General features: G+C 36.3%; 1 protein-coding gene and 1 long non-coding RNA gene across 3 annotated transcripts in view; one reads left to right on the forward strand and one right to left on the reverse strand.

Annotated features, from left to right (window-relative positions):
* The window catches only part of STK4 (serine/threonine kinase 4), a 91,335-nt gene that overhangs the window by 55,797 nt on the left and 14,040 nt on the right, over nucleotides 1–21,498 (forward strand). Inside the window, exon 11 of one of the 2 annotated variants that reach the window (XM_079129205.1) lies at nucleotides 18,422–20,600. The exons of the other annotated variant lie outside the window; for it this stretch is intronic. Coding sequence (XP_078985331.1) covers nucleotides 18,422–18,505 — 84 coding nt within the window. The 3' untranslated portion in view covers nucleotides 18,506–20,600. Of the gene's footprint in view, nucleotides 1–18,421; nucleotides 20,601–21,498 lie in introns of those variants that run through there. 2 annotated transcript variants of the gene reach the window in all.
* Nucleotides 8,136–15,992, reverse strand: LOC306655037. The gene is made up of 2 exons (XR_013762164.1): nucleotides 10,885–15,992; nucleotides 8,136–10,854 (listed from the first exon to the last, which is right to left on the reverse strand). It is a non-coding gene; the product is annotated as an uncharacterized lncRNA (long non-coding RNA).

Genomic DNA, 21,498 nt, shown 5'->3' on the forward strand with positions numbered 1-21,498 from the left:
GAATATCACATGGGGAGGAAATACATTTTATATTGCTTCAAAGATACGCTTGATCCAGAAGGTGTAAGTTGTGAACCTCTGTGAGGCAAACTGATAGAAATATAAGGAACAATGAAACAACTGCAGTGATAATTGAAGACTAATATTCTTCTCTCATAAATTAACATTTCAGACTGGGGATATAGTTCAGTGTAGAGCACATGCTTAGCATAGCATGAGGCCCTGAGTTCAATCCCAACACAAAAGGAAGGGAGACAGTTAAGATAAAACCCCAAACTAACACATTTAATAAGGTTGATGAAACAGAAATAGGAAAATCTTTCAAATAAATATTAAACTTTTAAAATTTATGCGGAATATTCAGTATTCTTTTGGAATACTCAGAAACAAATATCACTCAGCACAAATTATGTAGGCCATATTTATTATTCAATAAAATCAGAAATTAATAGTAAGAAAGTAGCCAAACACATTATTCTACTTGGAAATGTAACAGAGGTCTATTAAATGTAGTAGAGATACATTTTTACATATCTCTAAATACTACTTGCTTTAATAATAAAGTCAAAATAGAAGCTATAAACTGCTTAGAAATCAATTACAAGAATCTGCCAAAATTTAGATTCCTGTAATTCAGAGCATGTGTGGGATACAGCACAAAGTGGTAGGTACTCAAAGATTTATAATCTTTAATGCATTTTGTTTTTAGGTTGCAAGAAAGATTGTACATGCCTAGTGCGGTGGTTCAAGCATGTAATCCCAGGGAGGCTGAGGCAGGAGGATCACAAGTTCAAAGCCAGCCTGAGCCAATTTAGCAAGGCCCTAAGCAACTTGGGAGAGAGGGAGAGGGAGAATTTCTTTACAAAGCTAAAAGCAGGATAAAGATATAAGTGGAGTTTATTGAAATAGAAAACAAACAAGTTGATCAGGAAAACCAAAAGCTGGTTTGTTGAAAGGACCTGACATTTGGTGGATTTGATTAAATTATTAAGATTATATAAAGTTGCATAGCAAAGTTTGAGTCAGAGCCCATCCTCTTAACCATCTGTATTCTATGGCCTTTCTCTACGCTGTTCTGGTAAATTCTGTCCAAAAAGTACTTATAAAAAGTGCTTGGGAACCCAGTAGAGAGCAAGAATCTCAGCAAGAACCCCAGGGAAGGCATCCAGAAGTCTTGTTCGAAGTGTATTTTGAAAGATGAATAGGAGTGTTCTAGCCAGAGGAGGAGGGGAAAGGCATTCTGGGCTGAGAGGGAGGGAAGTGTGTCTGTGGGGACTGAGGCCTGTGGTATTACCAGGAAGTCCTAAGTAATGGTAGTTTCTGCTTGAAACCGGAGTTACGTAGTGACAAGGAACGCAGCCTCCCTCTAGTCCGCCATCTTGGATTCCAAAATCATAATGGTAGTTTCTGGAGTATAAAATGTGGGGTGTGAGAAGGGAGAGGTACTCAAGGAAAGACCATAGGGGAAGTAAATTAAAGCCCAGTACCTCCTTTTCTGGGAATATTTAATATTCTTTGAATTTTCCTTGATATGTCAGAGAAATTGAAAATAGAATCCAATGCATCACAAAGCTAATACCACTCTGCATTTGTGTGATAATGGGTCCATCAGAAGGTAAGATCACCAAACTCTTAATTCAGAATTATTATTGTAAGCTCAGCGGGCTCGGCAGCGGGACCAAATGTAAGCTTGGTGGGCTTGGTGGGCACAGTTAGCGTCCAAATAAAATCGGACAGAAAGTGGCCAGAGCAAGCTTCATTGGAATTTGGCTCTCAGTCGAAATTCCCAGCCCCCCCCCCCCCCCCCCCCCATATAGGGACCTGGAGAAAATCGAATGTGGCCCTGGCTGCCCAGGGTTTTTATAGGCTGGGATGGAAGGGGGTCCTGTTGAGTGACAGGTGGACATGAAGAGTCAGTGGAACTTTCTAGCCCACTTGATGGTCACCTTTGGTGGTCTGGCCTTTGTTCCAGCTGTTCAGCTCTGCCTCCTACAGTCGCCTAAATTTCCTACCTAACAATTATTATTATTATTATTATTATTTTTATTTTTTAATTTCCCCGTGTTACTGGGGATTGAACCCAGGGCCTTGTGCATGTAAGGCAAGCACTCTACCAACTGAGCTACATCCCCAGCCCCTAATTTAGAATTAATTTGATGAAACTGAAAATTGACTGTTCAGAATCCCTAGATAATTATAAACCATACAGATGACTTTTTGAGGTCGAGAAGAATACATTTTAGCCCATAGTTTTCCTCAGGAGGCTGACAACAGCCTGTGATTGCTTGAAACTTTGAACCACTCTCTTCTAGATCAGGGTTACACATCTGATTGTAAGTTGAGATTTCTTTGTTTTGTTTTTTTTTTGTTTGTTTGTTTTGAATTTTGAATTTTAATTAAATTTTAAAAAGTGGTATATGATTCAGTGATTGGAAAACTTATGCATATTTGGAACAACATATATGTAAATTTCACAATGATGATAAACCACTTTGTAAAGAAGCCCTTATTTAAGAATAGAAAAATATCTCACCCTTTGAATTGCCAACTTTGTTTTAAAGCCTGAGGCAGTGTTGTTATCATAGCTATCTCCTCTCACTGCCAGGGGAAAAGTTCCATTTTACACCTCAAGTCTAATTTAAGTTGTAATTGCATAACCTATCTTTAAGTAGTCTTCAGTCATACATAATAAGCATCTTAATATTTATAGATTACCTACAGAAATACAATTGAATTAACAGAAGCATATATTAAAGTACTTGCTAGTACCATCAGAATGGTTTTATTTTTGTCACTGTCAACATTCTCAACACTGGAATGTGTGTCTTTTTTTATTTCATAAATATTACTTACATATACATTAAACATTTTATGTTTAAATTTAAAACCAGGAGGATCACAACTTTAAGGTCAGCCTAGGCAAAATAACCAGACCCAGCCTCAAAAATAAGCAAACATTGCTGCGTATGTGATTCAGTGGAAGGCCCCTGGGTTCAATCCCCAGTATTGCCAAAAAACATTTAAGAAATATGACACGTTCAGAAGTCCTCTGTAAGCATAATCCTTTCTCAATGTATTTTCTACTTTGTTTCATACATGAATAGCTTAATCTATAAAATCATAAATGAAACAATGAACTCTTATGGTCTAGAAGAACATACAAATTATGGAGTTTGAAAAAAGTTCTCTTTTATTTTATAAATAGCATGCAGTATTTGCAGAGTTTAATATCATTTAAGTGCTTATCACAAATTCTTATTGTTTCCTGACTCGTCCTATTAATAGACCTTTTGCTTTACTTCGTAAATATGCCATGAATTGAAAAAAGTCAAAATGGATGTATAACTAAATAGAACAATTTTTTTAAAAGCCAAGAATTTTGAAAAACAACAGAGAAAGTATCTATCTAAATATCACTAAAACTTCAGTTTGTCTGAACAACAAAAAAATGCTGCCAAAGAATGAATGCCTGTACCATCATTTAAATGGTGTCTAACAAAATCTAACATTTAAGAAATAATAAAATGAGATTAAATCCATATTAGGCTTGTAAAAAAATTCCACTAAGATTCTGTTATAGGAACAGAACCAGTATCATCTGAAATATTTCAAAATTTATTTCGAATCATCGTTTTGATGAGTTATGACTTCAAGGGTAAAAACAATGACACAAAATGATTTTTAAAAGCCATATTTATATTACCTGATGCACATTTCATTAGTTTCCATTTAATTACCGGAAATCCTTATTTCTTCAGAAAATACTACTTATCTGTTGAAATATACTACCTATCTAGTGATTTATTAAATATCCACTCAATATTTATTAGGTAAGCATTCCAGTTACTTTGCTCGTTGCCTATCTTTCATTTTAAAACATTTTTTAGGCCTTTAGATTTAGTGTATAAAACTTAGGAAAACATTCTCAACTGATATTCTCGTTAGATGTAAATGATTCAAACTACAAATAATACTAAGCTAATACTGTTGGTACTTTTAAAAATCTAAGTTTCTGGAAGTTTTATTTTTCAGTCAATATAAAAATGATCTAGTTCTCATTATTCACTGCCAAAAAAATGTTGTTTTCTGTTTTTGGTAACAGGGATTGAACCCAGAGGTGTTTAACCACTGAACCACATCTCCAGCCTCTTTTATTTTTTTATTTTGGGAAACGGTCTCACTAAGTTGCTTAAAGCCTTGCTAATAAGTTGCTGAGCCTAGCTTTGAACTTGTGATCCTCATGCCTCAGACTTCAGAGTCTCTGGGATTACAGGCCACCACACCCAGTACAAAAAATGTTTAAAAACCAAATATTCTTTGTTGAAGAATAGAAATGTTTTCTATGCCTGTTATTAAAAAAAGAAAGAAAGAAAGGATTCTGGCATACATAAGGAATCTGAATACAAATTCACAAATGGTGGCTAAAATTCTATCAACTTTCAACCTAATACAACATAACTATAAACAATTTAAAATTAAAGTTTATAATGGAAATGTCAACAAATCAGAACTACTCCACATCAATACTGATGGGTTCCAGTATACTTCAACCAGGCACAGCATGTGGACAGACAGCTTGGAAAATTAAAGCTATCTGAGCTATAAATAAAGAATACATAAATACAAACATAGCAGAGCCAAAACAGGCAAGTAAAAGAAGATAAATGTTATATGCAAATACTTGATAGTTTTCTCTGTAAGCCACTTTGCACTGATTTACAAAGCTATGATTTTGCAATTCTTTTAAAAAGGAAAATTTTTCTGCACTTTTCTGCGTGCAGTAATTTCACTGTACATTCTTGTGCAGTCTGCCGATTCTTTCAGGGAACTTGGCATATCTCATTAGGATTTCTGCGGAAAGTCATCTTGTCAGCAGCCCTTAATGCTTCCATAGCCTTGTGAAGTTCCTTAATACCAGTGATCAAAGCTTCCAGGTTAATTCCTTATTCATAAAGCCAAACACAGATAGTGTTTCCATGTCTAAGCCAGTATTCAAAATTCTTGAAAACTCAAGCAAATTGTCCATGGTTTCCCTAAATGTATTCAGATGCTGCCCACAGCTCGGCGCCACTGCCACTCACCACGGTGGAGGCTGAGGGAGGCATCTTTGGGTTTTTATTAAGTTTTACTGAATTGTTGGAACATGGTCATTTATTCATTCTTTATTAGGTCTTGGGTTTTTTTTTTTTTTTTTTTTTTTCTTTTGATTATAGTCTTTAGACATTTGCTGGGAGGTAAGAATTACTACTACTTCATTTATAACTTAAAACTATGATTGATTTGGGCAGAGATGCTTTTCTTACTCATGTTTAAATTAACAATCTCAAAGATATGTGTTCACATTTTCTGGGAACCAAGTATCTACAACTTGAAATTTTATCTGGTCTTTTATAAAGAGACAAAGGAAACATTTCTAAAACATTGTCTATGAATTTATGGTTCTTTTTTGCCAAATGAATTTTAAAAATTAGTGCACTTCCTTAAATACCCCAGTTTCCATTGTAAGATAAAATGTAAAGAAGTTCCAGTCACTCAGCAACATTCATCATCAACTTTTATACCTGTTCTTGTTTTATATAATCCTTTACCCCCACTATTCCCCACTTGTACCTTTTGATTATTTTGATGTAAATCAAAGCTAGATACATATCATTTCTAAATATCCGTATCTATATCTCTAAAATATTAAAGACCTCTTTACAATACCTTAAAGAATGATCCTTGATACTATAAAATGTTTGCCACTGTTCAGTTTTCCTCATTATGTTTTTTTTTTTTACAGTTACATAGAATCCAAATAAGATCTCTACATTGCATTTGGTTGATACTCTTATTGCTTTTAATTCTTACTTTGGGAGATTGTAGAAGAAACCAGTTGTTCCATTTAATTTCCCAGCCTTCTGAATATTGCTGATAATATCTGAGTGGTATGTTTAATGTGTTCTCTGAGTTTCTTGTAACTTGGTAGCTTAATCTAGAACAGAAGCTCTCAGGATCCCTTTGCGCTTATCAACATTATCAGGGGCCAGGAAGTATGACTCAGTAGTAAAGCACTTGCCTACCATACATGAGGCCCTGGTTCAATTTTCAGCACTACCCAAAAAAAAAAAAAGTTTCCCAAAAGGCTTTTATTTATATGGGTTATATGCATTGATATTTACTGAATTAGAAATTAAAACTGAGAATTTTAAAATAACTAATTTACTTAAAGATAATAAGCTCATTATACATTAATATAAATATTTTATGAGCATATTTCCCCAAACAAAAACAAGCAAGAAGAATGATATTGTTTACATTTCTTCAGCTGTGTATGGCTTAAATTGTAGATTTTCACATCTGTTTTTGCATTTAGTCTGTCTTTATATATTGTTTTGGTTGAAGTATATAAAGAAAGTCTGTCCTGGCAAAGATGTGTAGTTGGAAAAAGGAGACATTTTTAATAGCCTTTTCAGATAATTGTGGATATTTTCCTTTGACCCTATATCAAAATTCAACAGTGGTGGTGAAACTGAAGTTTTGAGAGGAATCTTGATTCCCTGCTTCTGCTGGCAGGTGAGACTGGAGTTTCTTGGTTGGCTAGTAGTGCCTGTGTAAGGTTACAGGCCCCTGCAGCTGAGAAGCTCTTAATGGCAGGCTGTGCCCTCCAGTATTGCAGCAGACTCCAGCAACTCACCATCAATTTCTTCTTTCTGTTTTTTTATCTTGTGAATTTGAAGAATGAAATCCACAAACCAGGATGAGTGAATGAAAGAGTAGGATTTATTGAAGAATAGAAACAGGAACTTAACTCTTGCAGTGCAAGAGAGGCCTCATAGTAGGCTTTCTCCCTCCAAGTGTACTTAGTCTAGGGTTTTATGTAGCACTTGGGTCACTGCTCTTGGTCCACACTTTTGCTAATTAGGGTTTGGAAACATACTAATGCTTTGGTTAACTCTTCAGTCTCAACTTCCATTCAGGTCTGCCCTACTTCCATTTTCTCATAGCACGTCAGGAAGCAAGAGGTCGAGGTTGTGGGATGGTCTATTCTTGCAGGTTCCTGGCTGCAGCACCATGTGCAGCGGGCTTCTGCAACAGTCATTTCTGTACCATGCCCAGGCCTGGTTTCCCAACGTGACAGATTGGTGCACCTTGGCTTGCAGAGTCTCAGTACTGCCACAACTGTGTGGTGGGTTCCACCCTGCTGTGGACCATGCACTCCGACCTACCCAGGCTGCAACTCCACTGCTCTACTGCTGTTTCTCAGCAAGGACCAGTAGGCTGGCTGTGCAGTTTGGCAACCAGGGAGCCATGTCAGTGGTTTCTTAGTTGCAGTGGGGAATCTGAAACTATATCAATGCACCTTTCATATACTACATATTAAATTTCATTGGTCTGTCTTATATTTTGAATGGGACATTTATTCACATGATTTAATAACATCATGCCTTCTTCATTTGAAAACCATTGGTTCACTGTGTTACACAGATTTTCCAGATATTGGCATACTTCATTATACAAAATATTTTTAAAAATCACATCCTCAAAATTATGAGCCATCTTATCAAAAAATTGTTAAAGTATAAGGATACTATCAAACTCACAGTGGTGGAATCAAGTTTTCCAAAATTCTGATTGTTGTTTGAAAGTTTGAGTTTTTATCATTGGCAACAAACATTTGCAGCCATGTAAGTGACAGGCTCACTTTTGAGAAAATGTTTGTCAGTTACCTAAATCTAAATAAGCATAGTTTGTTAGTATTTCAAGTTAAAATGGTATTTCATGAAAAAGCAGCTGGTTGAGCTCACAGCCCAATTGCACAAGTACTTTGCCTCAAGACAACCATCATATTTCAGTTACAACAGAAGCTCTTTGTGTAAACTTCCCATTTCATCATGGATACTGTTAAAAGCCTTGAGCTTTAATAAATTAATACTTTTTAGGACTTCATCAAGGACTTTCTTAGAGAATTGGCTTTTGGCTTTTTTTTTTTTTTTAACTGTAGCCTGTGATCCTGAAGACTGTAGTAACTGCTAATACTGTGTGGTGCCACTTTTTGATTCATACTAAGGCTAGCAGGTTTTTATTTTGTTTTATTTGCAATACTGGGGATTGAATCCAGGAGTGTCCTACCACTAAGCTGCATCCCCAGGCTCTTTTTGTTTTGTTTTGTTTTGTTTGTTTGTTTGTGTGAGACAGGGTCTCATTAAGTTGCTGAGACTGACCATAACCTGTCAGTCCTCCTAAGTAACTAGGATTACAAGCATATACCATTGCACTCAGCTAAAATAAGCAGTTCTCCCCACTGTTGCTTTTGTATCAGGTCTAATTTACGTAGAAAAGTCAGAATATATATATTTGATTTTCCCCCTTTATTTACCATTTTTCAAAATAATTAGTTCCTACCATTCTCTAAAGATAACCAGTGATTTTTGTCGTTAATGAATTTGTGGATTTAAAAATGTTTGAAGTGTTTCAGTCCTTTCAGTTTTTAAAAAATTTTCAAGTTGTTCCATATTGATTTCATCCCAGGAGTTTTTTTTTTTTTTTTAAATCTGATTTATTCAGGTATGATTTTTTTATCTTTCAAGTTTTCAAGTTTCAAGTTTTCAAGAACTTCCTTGTTTTCTCATGTGATGAAATATTCCAGGTTCATCTTGTCCATTTCCTGTGCCAAAGCTGGAAACAGCAATTTTTCAAAGGAACTCTGGTTCCTGTTAATGGGAATGATATTCAGAGAACACAGTCTACTGCAAACTGTGCTCACAGCAGTTAAGTCATTTTTTTCTATGTGTTTTCAATGGACAAAACCAGGGTGTGTGTTTATTATAAACTCATGAATTCTTACGCTATTTGCAGTCCATATTGAATAATATAGATGTACTACTAACTACTTGGATCTAACATTTGTGATTCCCTTCTTTCAGCCCTGCCAGTATTTGCTTTACATTTCATAATAAGCATATCAGCCGTGGAATAACAGTACCAGTAATTCCACTAGCAACTACTGAAAACAATTGTGTTACAGCTCCCTTTATCCTTAGGGCATATCTCAGATGTATCGTCAAATTATTGTATGTTGAAGCCGGTTGGAATAATTTCTCTGTGATTGTGCCATCCACTCAATATGTAGATAGATTAGTTGTTTCATCTTGTTTCTGTTTTTAGGTTTTGCCTTTTTATTGTTTTACATTGTGATTATATAAATTATATGGTTCCAAAGGCAAATCCACAAAACAGTTACTCAGATTTAGCATATATCATTATTTCCTATACCATTTTCTTCTCTTTTGTTATATTTTGAAGATGTACATAGACACACACACACACTTGTATTTGTACTCTCGTTCTAAAATAACAGTAGTATATTATACATACTTTTCTCTACCTTTACTTTCACTTAACTTTGTATCTTTAAAATCACTCCATAGCAATATGTAGAAATAGTTGACATTCCTTTTTTTCTGATCTTGTATTCTCTTGGGAGGATATATTGCAGTTTATTCAACCAGTTCTCTGCTGATGCGTGTTTAGGTTGTTCACAGTTGTTTTAAAGTTAATTGCTTCGTAAACCTTTTCATAAATAGGGAATGATACTTTTTATAATTCTTATCTTTGGTTTTTAAGGTTCATAGTTTTACCTTTTCAGTATTGAGAGGCAAGTTAACATATTTTAAGCCTGTTTAGCTTTTTTTAAAAGCAAGGCGTAGATTTATTCAGAGATCTCTCTCTCTCTCTGCCACAGTCTGGTGCTGTTTATATAAACTAACTAGTCTCTAAGACTAATTTAACCATAGCACCATGGTCACAGGAAAGTGAAGTCAGTCTTGTGGCAAACATTGTTTGTTAGCCTGCCCCAGGTTATGGGAATGCTGCCAGGTTAGTATTAGCAAGTGAAGGAACCCTGTGGGCCTGGATTCCTAATTGCCATAATCAGAACCTGATGTTTTTAAAGTTTGAATCGTATTACAACCAAGGTCAGATTTGGTTCAGTTACTCTAATTGTGCTATAATTTGAAGTCAGAAAAGAAAAAGGAAAATAACTATAAATTTAGTATTATTCCTTGAGAACGTTTCAAAAGTTGAAAGATTTTTTTTTTCCCCCTGTACTGGGGATTGAACCCAGGGCACTTAACCACTGAGCCACGTACCCAGCCCTTTTTATATTTTATTTTAAGGCAGGGTCTTGCCAAATTACTCAGAACCTCACTAAGTTGGTGAGTCTGACTTTGAACTTGCCATTCTCCTGCCTCAGGCTCCCGAGCCGCTGGGATTACAGGTGTATACCACTACACTTGGCTGAAAGATACTTTAAAAAGTAAATTAGCTATTAATCTAGAAAATTTTTAGTTTTCAGCCGAGGTGAGTGTAGAGTGTTTTTCTTATAACTGGACCTACAGCCATACCTTTGAATTATGACCTCATTCACCTGTTTGTTTTTTTTTTTTACTCTTCTTTTGAGTTGTTGAAAATACTGTTCGTCTTTCTACTCAACTTCACCTCCCACTTTTTTCTGGTATGAGCTCTTGACACCAATCCATTATGCTGGGACATGATATGTTGAAAGGACAAAGGTGATGATTATGTCAGTTTTCTCACCCCCATCCAAAGAAAGAGACTCTTAGAACTCTGAAAGTAGTATTTGCCCGTAGGGCCTTTGAAGAAAAACAGACGAGCTTTTTTCCATATCTGAAATGTGTCCCTTATGTCATATCTGTCTCCCAGCATAACCACTTCACTTGACAAAAATCCTGGTGCTCCACTGCTCAAATGAAATACAACACAATTGGGTATCTTTTGTCTTTGACAAATTTACTCCAAGCACTGATCATTCTTGAATGGAAAGCAGGGTTTTTTGTTTTTTTTTTTTTTTTCCTTTCTTCATGTCAGTTTGAAATTTCAAACTGACAATATAAGGAAGATAAGGAATTGGGAGGTTGAACCAAGGGAAAGACCGATCGTCGGTGCTTCATTGGGCTGCCACTGAAAGACACAGCTCGGGTATTGGTTGTAGGTCCAACTGAAAAATGTTAGATTTCAGTTTTGATTAGAAGGTCCTATATCTCTTTGGAAGTAGATTATGTGTATCAAAGTGACTGTTCTTTGTTATAAGGAAGTAGGCCTGGTCCTTAAGATCACTAGAGCCAGGTTTGTAGGGTTCACATCCTGACTTTGCCATTTTCTGAATAGCTTTAGTTTCGTTCTTCTGAGCTTCATTTTCATCTGTGAAAAGGGGGTAATTCTAGAACCTGCAGGATAGGTTTTGTGTTAGTTTGAGAGTTAGGGAGGAATGCATATGAAATGCCTCCATAGGCACCTCATAGATGCCGGCTGCTTCTTTCCCTCACATTCCCTTCCTTTCTTCAAAACATTGTCCATGGAACAAGTTTCATTTACCTAAACCTTTTCCCCAGGGCTTTTCCATTGACTTCCATTATAAAATCGGAGAGACAACATTTCTAAAGAAAACTTAACTCCCAAAGGGACTGATTTTAAAACTGCTTAAAACAAAGGAATGAAAACTATTGCTAGTTGAAAAGAAGTCATGAGTATCATTTTTATAACATTTCAATTTCTTCACCCTCCCTTCCTCTTACATCTCTACTCAGGGGTTTTTCTCTTTGCCCACCTCACGTGCTTGTCTAACCCCGGAGCTCTCTGTGAGTACTTCCAACTGCAGCAACACACTTTTGCCAGTAGATGCTGCCCTTTTGCTTCTGTCATGTGCAGTCTACTATGTGGGGTATCCTTATGCCAGAGAGAGGTTGTGGCTGTGTAAAATGGGTGATGGAGTTAATTCACCAGCCTACAAGTTTGACATCGTGTGATGTGAGTTTCCTTGAAAATAGAGGCACCTCACGACACAGACACAGAATGAACATCACATTACATCAGAAGAGGGGTGAATGGCCCCAGCTAGGGACTATTCATTTAGGTGAGTGCCTCTCTTCTTTGAGTTTCAGGTTTGTGGTCTGTAAAAATCAAGCATGATACCACTTGTCCTACTTTTCCCACAGTGTTGGAGAAAGAATTAAATTGACTTTAAGTCGGGTTATTTAAACCAATTCTGGCAGATTTCTGTTAGCAAAGACGTATAAACCTGTTTATTTTTGGTTCATCATGTGTTAAGTATTTTTACTTATTTTATTATTTCACATTGTATTTGACCTTTGTTGAGAAAAAAAGGTATCATTAGCTCTTTGATGACAAATATTTCAGAGACAGGGGAAGGCCAAGGGAGCAGGGAAATCCATTCTCTGGAATGCCTCCATTTGCTGATGATAGTAATGGTTTATCATCACTTAAGATGGAGCGTTTAATACAGTTAAAGGTACTGTATTATCTTGTTATTTGGTGATGTTTACAGTGTTCCTGTGAGGAAATGAGACAGTTTCCTATCCTTTTCTATAGCTTGAGAAACAAGTCCAAAGACATTTTTAAAAGATAACTTACTTTCTTAGTACCAGAATCAATTCTAGAACCCAGATTTCCAAGTCCCTTCTCTGTTAACTCTTTTTTTCCTCACATGAAAGCAACAACAAACAACACTGAGCACAGAATAGGTACTTGCTTAGTGATAAAAGCCAGGAAAAATAGCATTTGTAACATAATATGTCATGAGATCTGGAGTAACCAGAGAGAATGATCTCAGGTTTATTTTGCCCTACTGAGAATTTTGTGATATTGAGAGGAGTATTTATCATTGACTCAAAATGTATTTTTCATGTTTGTTCAGAATAAAATGCAGATTGACAAACTTTGCATTTTGTTGTTTAGGTAACAAATTCCCATGTTGGGACAATTTAATTTTTACCTTTTGTTTTTCTTTATTGTTTACTTTGTATTTATGGATTTTGCAATAATTATGCTGTTGTCAGAAAATGTCAAGCTAACCAAAAAAGCATTATTATTTTAAGAGCACTTTTGGTTCTGACCAAACATAATCTCTGTGAAAACAAAGATGTCTATTGTAGAGGAGCCTTAATGGCTTCAGCAAACATTCAGTTCATTTTCTTGTGATATCTGTCACAGCGTGCCTGTCAGTCTCATCCAGGCATTTGTTCCTGAATTTTTCTTCTTATTCCCAGTTTATTGTCTAATGAGCATGAACTTTTCTGCTAATTTATTTTTTCAACAGCAGTACTAGATATTGATTATTTTTCATAATCCTTATATAGATTGTTTAGTTTATTGTCTTGGTTTACATTTTATTGGCAGAGACACTTGCTATCTTTAGACAAGGTTGTAGAACTTGAGATGAAAATAGCATCTCCTAGTTGAGTGCTTATTATGTGTAGGTCCCTGTAAGTATTTTGTCCCATTTGCCTCTCATCCAAGATGCATGATAGCTCTTAGCGCATTTATTTGGCAGTGAGGCTTGGAATACTAGATGATGTCTCTCCACAATGCATGATTAGTAAGTGATGGAGTTAGGCTTTAAATTCCAATTTTTTATGTGAAGATCATTAATTATCTTAGAATAATATATTTATTTGTTTGCCTAAGAAGTATTATGCCATATGTGCTGGTAGTGAGCATGCATCTAATTCAGATGCTGCTTATTTTCTTTCTCTAATCTGTTCAGCACTTGGCACAGAGCTACAGCACACAGGTGCTCAGAATGTGTTATCTGATTGCCATTTGAGCCCAGTTTGCACTTCCAAATCCTTTTCGATTTTCATTATGTAAAAGCTGTTCATCTGTGTGTAGAGGAATAATATTTGGACTATAAATTTCGCAGGTGTCGAATTTAAGTTTTCGCTCCCTTCTTTAGTAGAAAGCTTTGATTTGGTACTGCAGTATTGGGAATCCCCTAGATTTAAGTTGGATAAAGCGTATTAAATGCATTCCTGCTCTGTTACTAATATGTGGGTTCCTTTCTAAGTGATGGCTCCCATATAGTTAAAAGAGAGCAGGGATATCAGGAATCAGGTCTTACCTCTGGCAGCCTTGTGACTTTAATTAGGCCAACTGACCTTTCTAGGACTGTCTGTCTTCATATGCTAAAGGTGAGATTAAAGTCTTCAAGAGCCCTCAAACTTTCTTGTTCTTCCTTTGTTAATCTTTAAAATAGAGCTGCAGCCTATCTGTTACAGGGGCTGCATGGGCCTGAGAGGCAGACACTGTGGAAAGCAGGTAAAGTTTGCTGAATGTTAATAAGGCTTTCCCCCTCTCCTTTTATGCAAGGAAGTGCTTTGGACACTCAGAAGATTAAAACAAACATAGGAGGCAGGGTAAGTGACCAAGAGCCAGATAGACCCAGCCAGTTGTGGCTTCACTATTATGCGATCTAAAATTCCAGGCAAGTTGCTTAACTTACAGTGAATATATTAACCACATTTACCTCAAGGTTACTGAGCTAAATTGTAAAATTTCTATCTCCCTATCTATTTATGAGACAGCATCTTGCTGTTTCTCAGGCTAATCTCAAACTCAAGTGGTCCTCCAGCTTCAGCCTCCCAAGTGCAGTGACTATGGGCACACATTATTGCATCTGGCTTAAAATACTTTTAAAGTACTCAGCAGAATGCCTAACAGAGTGGCCATTCAATAAATTTTGTGTACATGTTAACACATAAGGTGGGAGAGATGAATTAACTACCAGAAAAGGAAAAGAGTTAAAGATAATGAGATAGGCCATCCGAAAAAAGGGAGGTAGGAAGAAGCCCCAGCACGTACTTCACATTTTGTTGAGGCCCTGTCATGGCAGCTCCCACTTCTTAGCTCATGTTTGCTTTGAAGCACTTATTTAGTAGCTAAGATAAACTGGATCTCTTATGACTGTTTTGTTCCTAGGGTTCTAGCATCAAGCATATTGATCGAGTCATTGACAGACCCCTGTCTTTTCTCTGACCAGATTATTTCCCTCTGTCCTTCCTCCTGAAAGCTATAAGACCTGGACAGTGCACACTGATATTTGTTTTTCTAAATAGTTTTAATCCTGATGGTACAGTTAAGTAAGTGTGTGTCAGAGACAAAGACAGACACTATGGGCTATCTGGGAGCCATCAGTTGTCATGACTGTTCCAGTTTGTGGAACTGAATTCCTCTTGCGCACAATCTTGGATCTGAAGGTGGCCAGCCGCTGGAGGAAACACGCAAATCCACTTTTTAGACCCACTGCTCACTTCCATTTGCTCTTTGGGAAAATCATGATAAAAACTATTCCAAGATTTTGTAACCTTCAGAAGTGGATGTAGCTAATTGGGGTTTAAAATAACTTAAGGGATTGGTGTTTAAAATGAAGTAAAGTCAGGAAATTTGCTTTCTCCTCCCAAGTACATATTCCCAGATATGGCAGGTCCAAGCAGAAGGTTATTTTCACACGTTCGGGAGTAACGTTCCATTCCAGACTCAAGTAGAGGTTTTCCACTTTTGGAAGTGCTGCTGAGGCTATAATTATAAACTACAACCATCCTAGGATTAATTTAAAACAGTTCCTGAGATGAATTAAGATCTTGCAATAAAAATACCATATACAATCTGTCACATTATCTGTGGCCACTCTTCCCTGGACCAGCTTGGTTGATGAGAGTAACAGGTGCCCAGAAGTTTATTGCTAAAGGAATGTTTAATGATGGTACTCTGAATTCAGCACTTATATGAGAATGGTGCCTGAAATTTGATCAAGATTTGAGTTTTATGTTCATTTATGCAAGAGCTATGTGACGCACGGGATTTCACTTTTTTCATTCTCACCTCCTCTCCTTCCATCTGGGTTTTTATTGTTGTCGTTGTTTTCCTTATGGAAATAGCTAGGATGGCCTAGTCCTCATTCTCTGACTTCTCGCCTTCTACTTTGTCACTGTCCATTTCCTTCTTCTCCCCTCTTTGCTTTCCTTACCAGGGCCTAATCCAGGCTGAATGACCACAGCCTCCAAGGAAGCCTCGTGTTAGACTAGATAACCTTTAAGGTTTGGTCCACTCCTGAGAGTCTGTGGTACCACATCAGTGAACTCTTGTAACTCCTCAAACGTCAGAAAAAGGTGAGCCCTCAGCATCCAAAGGCACAGGATCCTGAGGCTGGTTGCAGTAAGAACAGGAAGTTGGGAAGAAAAAGCCAGTTTGGCCCACGACACATATAATTTTTGTAATTTGAATTACTAATATAGGCACAAGCTCTCTAGTTCACCACAAATCTCATCAGCTCCTGTATATATATATTTTTTATAATTGACCCATTGAGATTATTTTTATTGCCTGTGCCAGCCCTGAAAATATTTGTTTGTGACCTCTGATTTAACTAATCCCCGATTCATGGACATTTTAGGTGACCTCCAGCTTTTTAATATTAATAAACATTGGTTTAATGAATGTCTTTACATTGTATGTCCTTAGAATTAATTCCTGCAAGTATAATTATTGGGTCAAACAGTTTATTTGAATTGTTATGAATATTGTCAAATTTCCCTATTGTTTTTGGTGTGTGAATTGCCAGTTTGTTATTTATCTTTCATTGATGTTCTTACTGGTTTTTAGAAGTGGTGATCCAGTAATATTATGAACCTTTTAATAGGTGATAACTGTATTTTCTCAGTTTGCTTTTACAGATAGAAAGTTTCTACTTTGGACTCTGAGTTTCAATATTTTTCTGCTTTCCAAACCTCTAGAAGGGAGCTGTGAACAGAATACCATATTGGTTTTGGCACTGACTTTAATGCATCTCAAATAGGCTGATTCTACAGAATTTGATCCACAGTACTTCTCTGAGTCTTGATGTCTTTTTGCCAAGCAAAATTGATTATTTCTAACCCAAAGGCCTTCAGTGCTGAAGTAAGGAGGGCCTCCTCAGCTGGTGGTAGATTATATAATTTGGCATCCAGGACAATGCTTTTTATTTTTCTCTCAAATTTTTTCCTATCCACTAGTTAGTCACCAGTGGTCCATGCCTCCTATTGCTTGGGGACTTTTTGGAGGGCAGATTCAGATCTTTTTTGTCCAAGTCCTAGTAATTGTATCTTGAAAATGTTTTTCTTTTTTTTCTGGTAATTTTCTAAGTGGGTATCTGAGGTCTTTCTTTGACAACTATTTCTAGCCTTCTCCTGTGTTGTGGCATTTAGCTGTGGATTGAATTTGTTGTGCTGATGTATTTTCAGCCACGGGGATGCCTTGCTCTGTGGATTCTGCTTATAGCTTTAGTTAGAGGTGTTTTTAGTTCCTCTCGGTTTGACAGTTTCCCTGAATATCTAGTATCTTGCTTCATACCTCTTTTGTAATCACATGCTCCTAAATTATTAGAGCATATTATTTTAAAGTAGATTTGTCATTGAGTCTTGTTTTTCATTCAGGTTTATAGGCAGGGAGACAGAGTCTACACTGATGGAAGGCAGTGCTTAAAGCAGTCGGAGTCCTCTGCAGCTGCCATGTCACCTTATCTAACCCTTATTTTCCTTATCTGTCGAACATGGATGAAATCACATAACAGGGCTGTAGTGAGTATGACATGAGACAATGTCTTTAAAGCACTTAAGAGTCTCTGGCTTGCTGTAAGCCTTAATAAGTTCTTTTTTTGTTGTTTATTTCTTTTTATTTTTTAAGTGTTGGTTTGTTCTAGGATGTTAAATTTTTTTTCCTCCTAATTGTAAAAAGATTATAGCCCCATTATAGAAAGTTTAGATATTGAAGAAAAGCTTAAAGAAGAAAATGTTTCCTATAATTTCTACTACCCACAGCAATAATCATAATTTACATTTTAACATGTTTCCTTCCAGGTTTTTTTTATTTATATATTATTTTACACAACTGAGATCATTCTGCATGTGTAATATATCTTGATTTTTTTTTCACTTATCACATTTTGTTATGTCATTAAAATACATTTATAAAATCATCATTTTTATGGTCACATAATAATCCATCACATTATTTTGATTGAGGTAATCATTCTCTTTATTTGGCATTTAGTATTTGGAGCTTTTCTGGTTGGAGCTGGGTTGCTTTCAGATCACTCTAATTAAGCCAGGCTTTCTTCTTGGAGAGAGGTTTAAAGGCTGAGGCTTCATGTTTGCTTTTGTTGGTGTTGTTTGCCTGTTGAAATGAATGTGAACGAAGCCAGAATTTTAGCCATCCCTGCACTCTCTCAAACTTAACCACCACCTTTCTGGACAGTCTCCATGCTTGTTTGCTTTTTTAATCTTTTTGGATCAATTTCTTCTTCTAATTCTGTGCTAGAAGAAGGATGAATGGAGATTATGATTAGTATTTAGGTCTCCAACTCGACTGTGCCATGTGAATGCCCAGGAGCTAGCCAGAATAAACACCAGTTGCATGTTAATAGATCCTTAGTTTCTGGTAAAAAGACTAACCTAGATTGTTCTTGACAGGGCACAATATTTTTGTTTCAGCTTCTTATTTTTTCCTGTAAAGCCAGGTTTAAAGTATGTTGAGACTGAATTCATTTGTACTTTGGAATATAATGAAGTCTTATACTTTTTACTTTCAGAAAACCAGCCAAAACCAGCAGTCTGGAAAAGACATATGTATCCAAAATTGCCAGGGAAACCTGCTGTGTAGATATGCTTTCTGAGAAACCACATGGCAAATGAATGTCCTCTTTGTCTCAGAACACAGTAGCCTGGTTCTGCTGGTGAATCACACTAGCTGGTTTGAGCTTGAATTTTTAACACAGTTTTTAAATAGCAATGAGAGCAAGACTTTAAATGCTTCTCCTGGTGACCTCAGGAGGTTGCTTGAAACAATATGGATCTGTATGAGTTGACAATGTTTTTCACTTCCTTGGTTTGATTCTGAGACTGCCTGATCTGCAGATACTTGGCAACCATCTCCTTTAAAGTTTGTTCTTAAGGCCATATTCTCTGATGTTGAAATACAGGATAATTTTTATTTTTAATACATAGTTAGCCAGAGGCTGAGTCCAGACTGGCTCAGAAATGGATCCTAAGAACCACAGACAATTATCTTGGCACCTTGGGTCTGAGGAAAGCCTGTCCCACAGTCACTTCCATGTGGCTTCATGGGAAGCACGGTAACAAATGGGCGTATGTCTTGAATCCCTAGAAGCCATTGTCCCCCTCAGTTAGCAATACTGGTCCAACACTGTATCAGTCAGAGAATGAGAGGCTTTAAGGATTAAAAGGGGCTTTAAGGGACATGTGTTCCAGCTCCTGCCACATTTCCAATAGGCATCATGCAGTGTTTTCTTGACAACCTCTGATCCTTTCTGAGAAGAGGCAGAATTCCATAAGCTAGGAATTAGTCCATATCACTGCTCAAAATTTCTGTCTGAAGATAACAGCATTTCAAAACTAGCCAAAATTTGCAGGCACTTTTGCCTATGAAATTTTGATTATTTCTCACAAACTTTACAGGTTAGCTGAGATTAGCTCAGTTTTCCATTTGTACAGATGGAGAAAGTCACAGTCTCTTGCCCCTACACTTAGCATTATGGTAACGAGGCTTGAGTAAAATTTGCCAGCCTTGTGCTGCTCAGCATATGGGTTTTGTTGGTGTCTTTGCACTTCATCTTCTATTTAGCTAAGATCATGAGTGTGAAAGTACCACGTAGTAGATGTTGGGTGATGTCTCGTTAAAAATGCAGACTCCAGACTCAGAAACAGATTCCATTTTTGTCTCTACCATGTGCTGTGTAACCTCAGATGAATTGGATTATGTAATTCTTCAAACCTCAAACTCCTCATCTGTAGAATCAGATTAATAATTTTAGCTGTAAGATCTGGTAAAGAGAAAATGAAATTAATACATGTGAAACACTTCATATATGATCAGCTATAATGAATATTTAATAAATATTAAATATAATTCTTTTATTATTGTTCTTGTTATCATTCCTAATCACCATACAGCAAAGCCCTTGAGTCCTTCCCTCTTACAGGGCAATTCTGGCAGGGCTTGTGCTTCTCTTTAGTCCTGTCTTTATGATTCTTTTTCCTTTCTGTAGGACTACCCTGGTGGTCATTTTACCCGATTACTGAGAATAACAGTGTTAGTTAACATCATAAGAAGGGTTAGGGCTGGGGGTACACACAATGTCTGGACCCCAGCGGCCCACTCTCTCACAGGAGGAAATTTCGGGAGTTAATCTCAGTATTTGGCCATCTTGTCAGAACTGGAAGTTGGGAGTTAACTATTTCCTTATAGGGAAAACACCTTGCTCAATACTGTCACGTTTGTCTCTGTTTTGAGATTGTTTCGTTCCCCTATGGCTCTGTCATTTGAATACATGTTTTTAGTAACTTAGTTCATTTTGTTCTTATAGTCCAAATTTCTTAGTTCTTGGTCTTGTTTAGTTTCATTCTAGATTAATCTAGATTCCAATCCCCCATAGGAATTTTTATTTCATCTAAGTTTTTTAATGTATTGGCATATAGTTTTAGACTTTAAAATGTACAGTATCTGGTGTAAGAGATGTTATATGGCTCAGTGATAGAATCCTTACGTAGTGTATACAAGGCCCTGGGTTCAATCCCTAGCACTGCAAAAAAATAAAATAAAATTGCCATATCTATTTTGCTTTTCATTTCTAGTATTTATTATTCTTTTTTGTTTAAGCCAGACTTACCAAAGGTTTTACAATTTTTTTAAGCTAAAATCAGCTTTTGGTTTTGTCAGTCCTTAGTATTGAGCATTAGCTTTTGAATTCATTATGTTTTTATCTTGTAGCATTTCTTTCTACTTTTTATGAGTTTATTCTGATTATTTTCTTCACTGAACAATTGAGTTTATTCATTTTCAGCTTCTCATATGTGCATTTAAGGCAATAAAATTCCTTTTAATAGTACTTTAACTACCATCCACAGTTTTTTATAAAGGACGGGTTTTTTGGTTGTTAAAGTCAGATTCATTGAAGTTTAATTTATATCATGAAATTTGTTCCATTTAAGTATACAGTTTGGTAAGTTTTGACAGAGATACACTGTTTTATAAATACCACCACAATCAAATATTAGAACATTTTTGTCATCCCGAAAAGTTCCTTTGTGCCCTGTTTTTATCACTAGTTTTGTCCTAAGATGTCATATGAATGAAATCATATCGTCTATATCCTTTTGTGTTCTTTTATTTCATTGTTTTGAGATTCATTCGTGTTTTTGCACACACTTGGAGTTTGTTCATTTTTATTGATGAGTAATTTTAATTCTATGCCTCTACCAGAATTTGTCTTTTCACCACTTATTTTCAGTGGGAGAAAATGAGAGTACTTTAATTCTGTAATTTACAATTCTGCCAGAACTGTAAATATACATATTAGACTATTGTGATTTAAAATTAATCTTGACATTTTTCAAACTTAATTTTTATTTGGCATTTTAGAAGTCTTTTCATTGCTGAGGAAGCATGTGCTCATGTGTGTTCACTTATACCCTTCCTCCTGTGGTAGTCTGGATTTGTTCAGGAGGTAGAAACCAGAGTTGGTTGAACGGGATGTTCATATAAAGAAGTATTTCCTATAAGAAAAGGATGCCCCAGAGCACATACAAAAGGGGATACTGGACACTTAGAGGCAGTAAACTAGTAACTGGTACACTCCTCCTATTCTTT

This window comes from Sciurus vulgaris, assembly GCF_902686455.1.
Source record: "Sciurus vulgaris genome assembly, chromosome: 2".
NCBI lineage: Eukaryota > Metazoa > Chordata > Mammalia > Rodentia > Sciuridae > Sciurus > Sciurus vulgaris.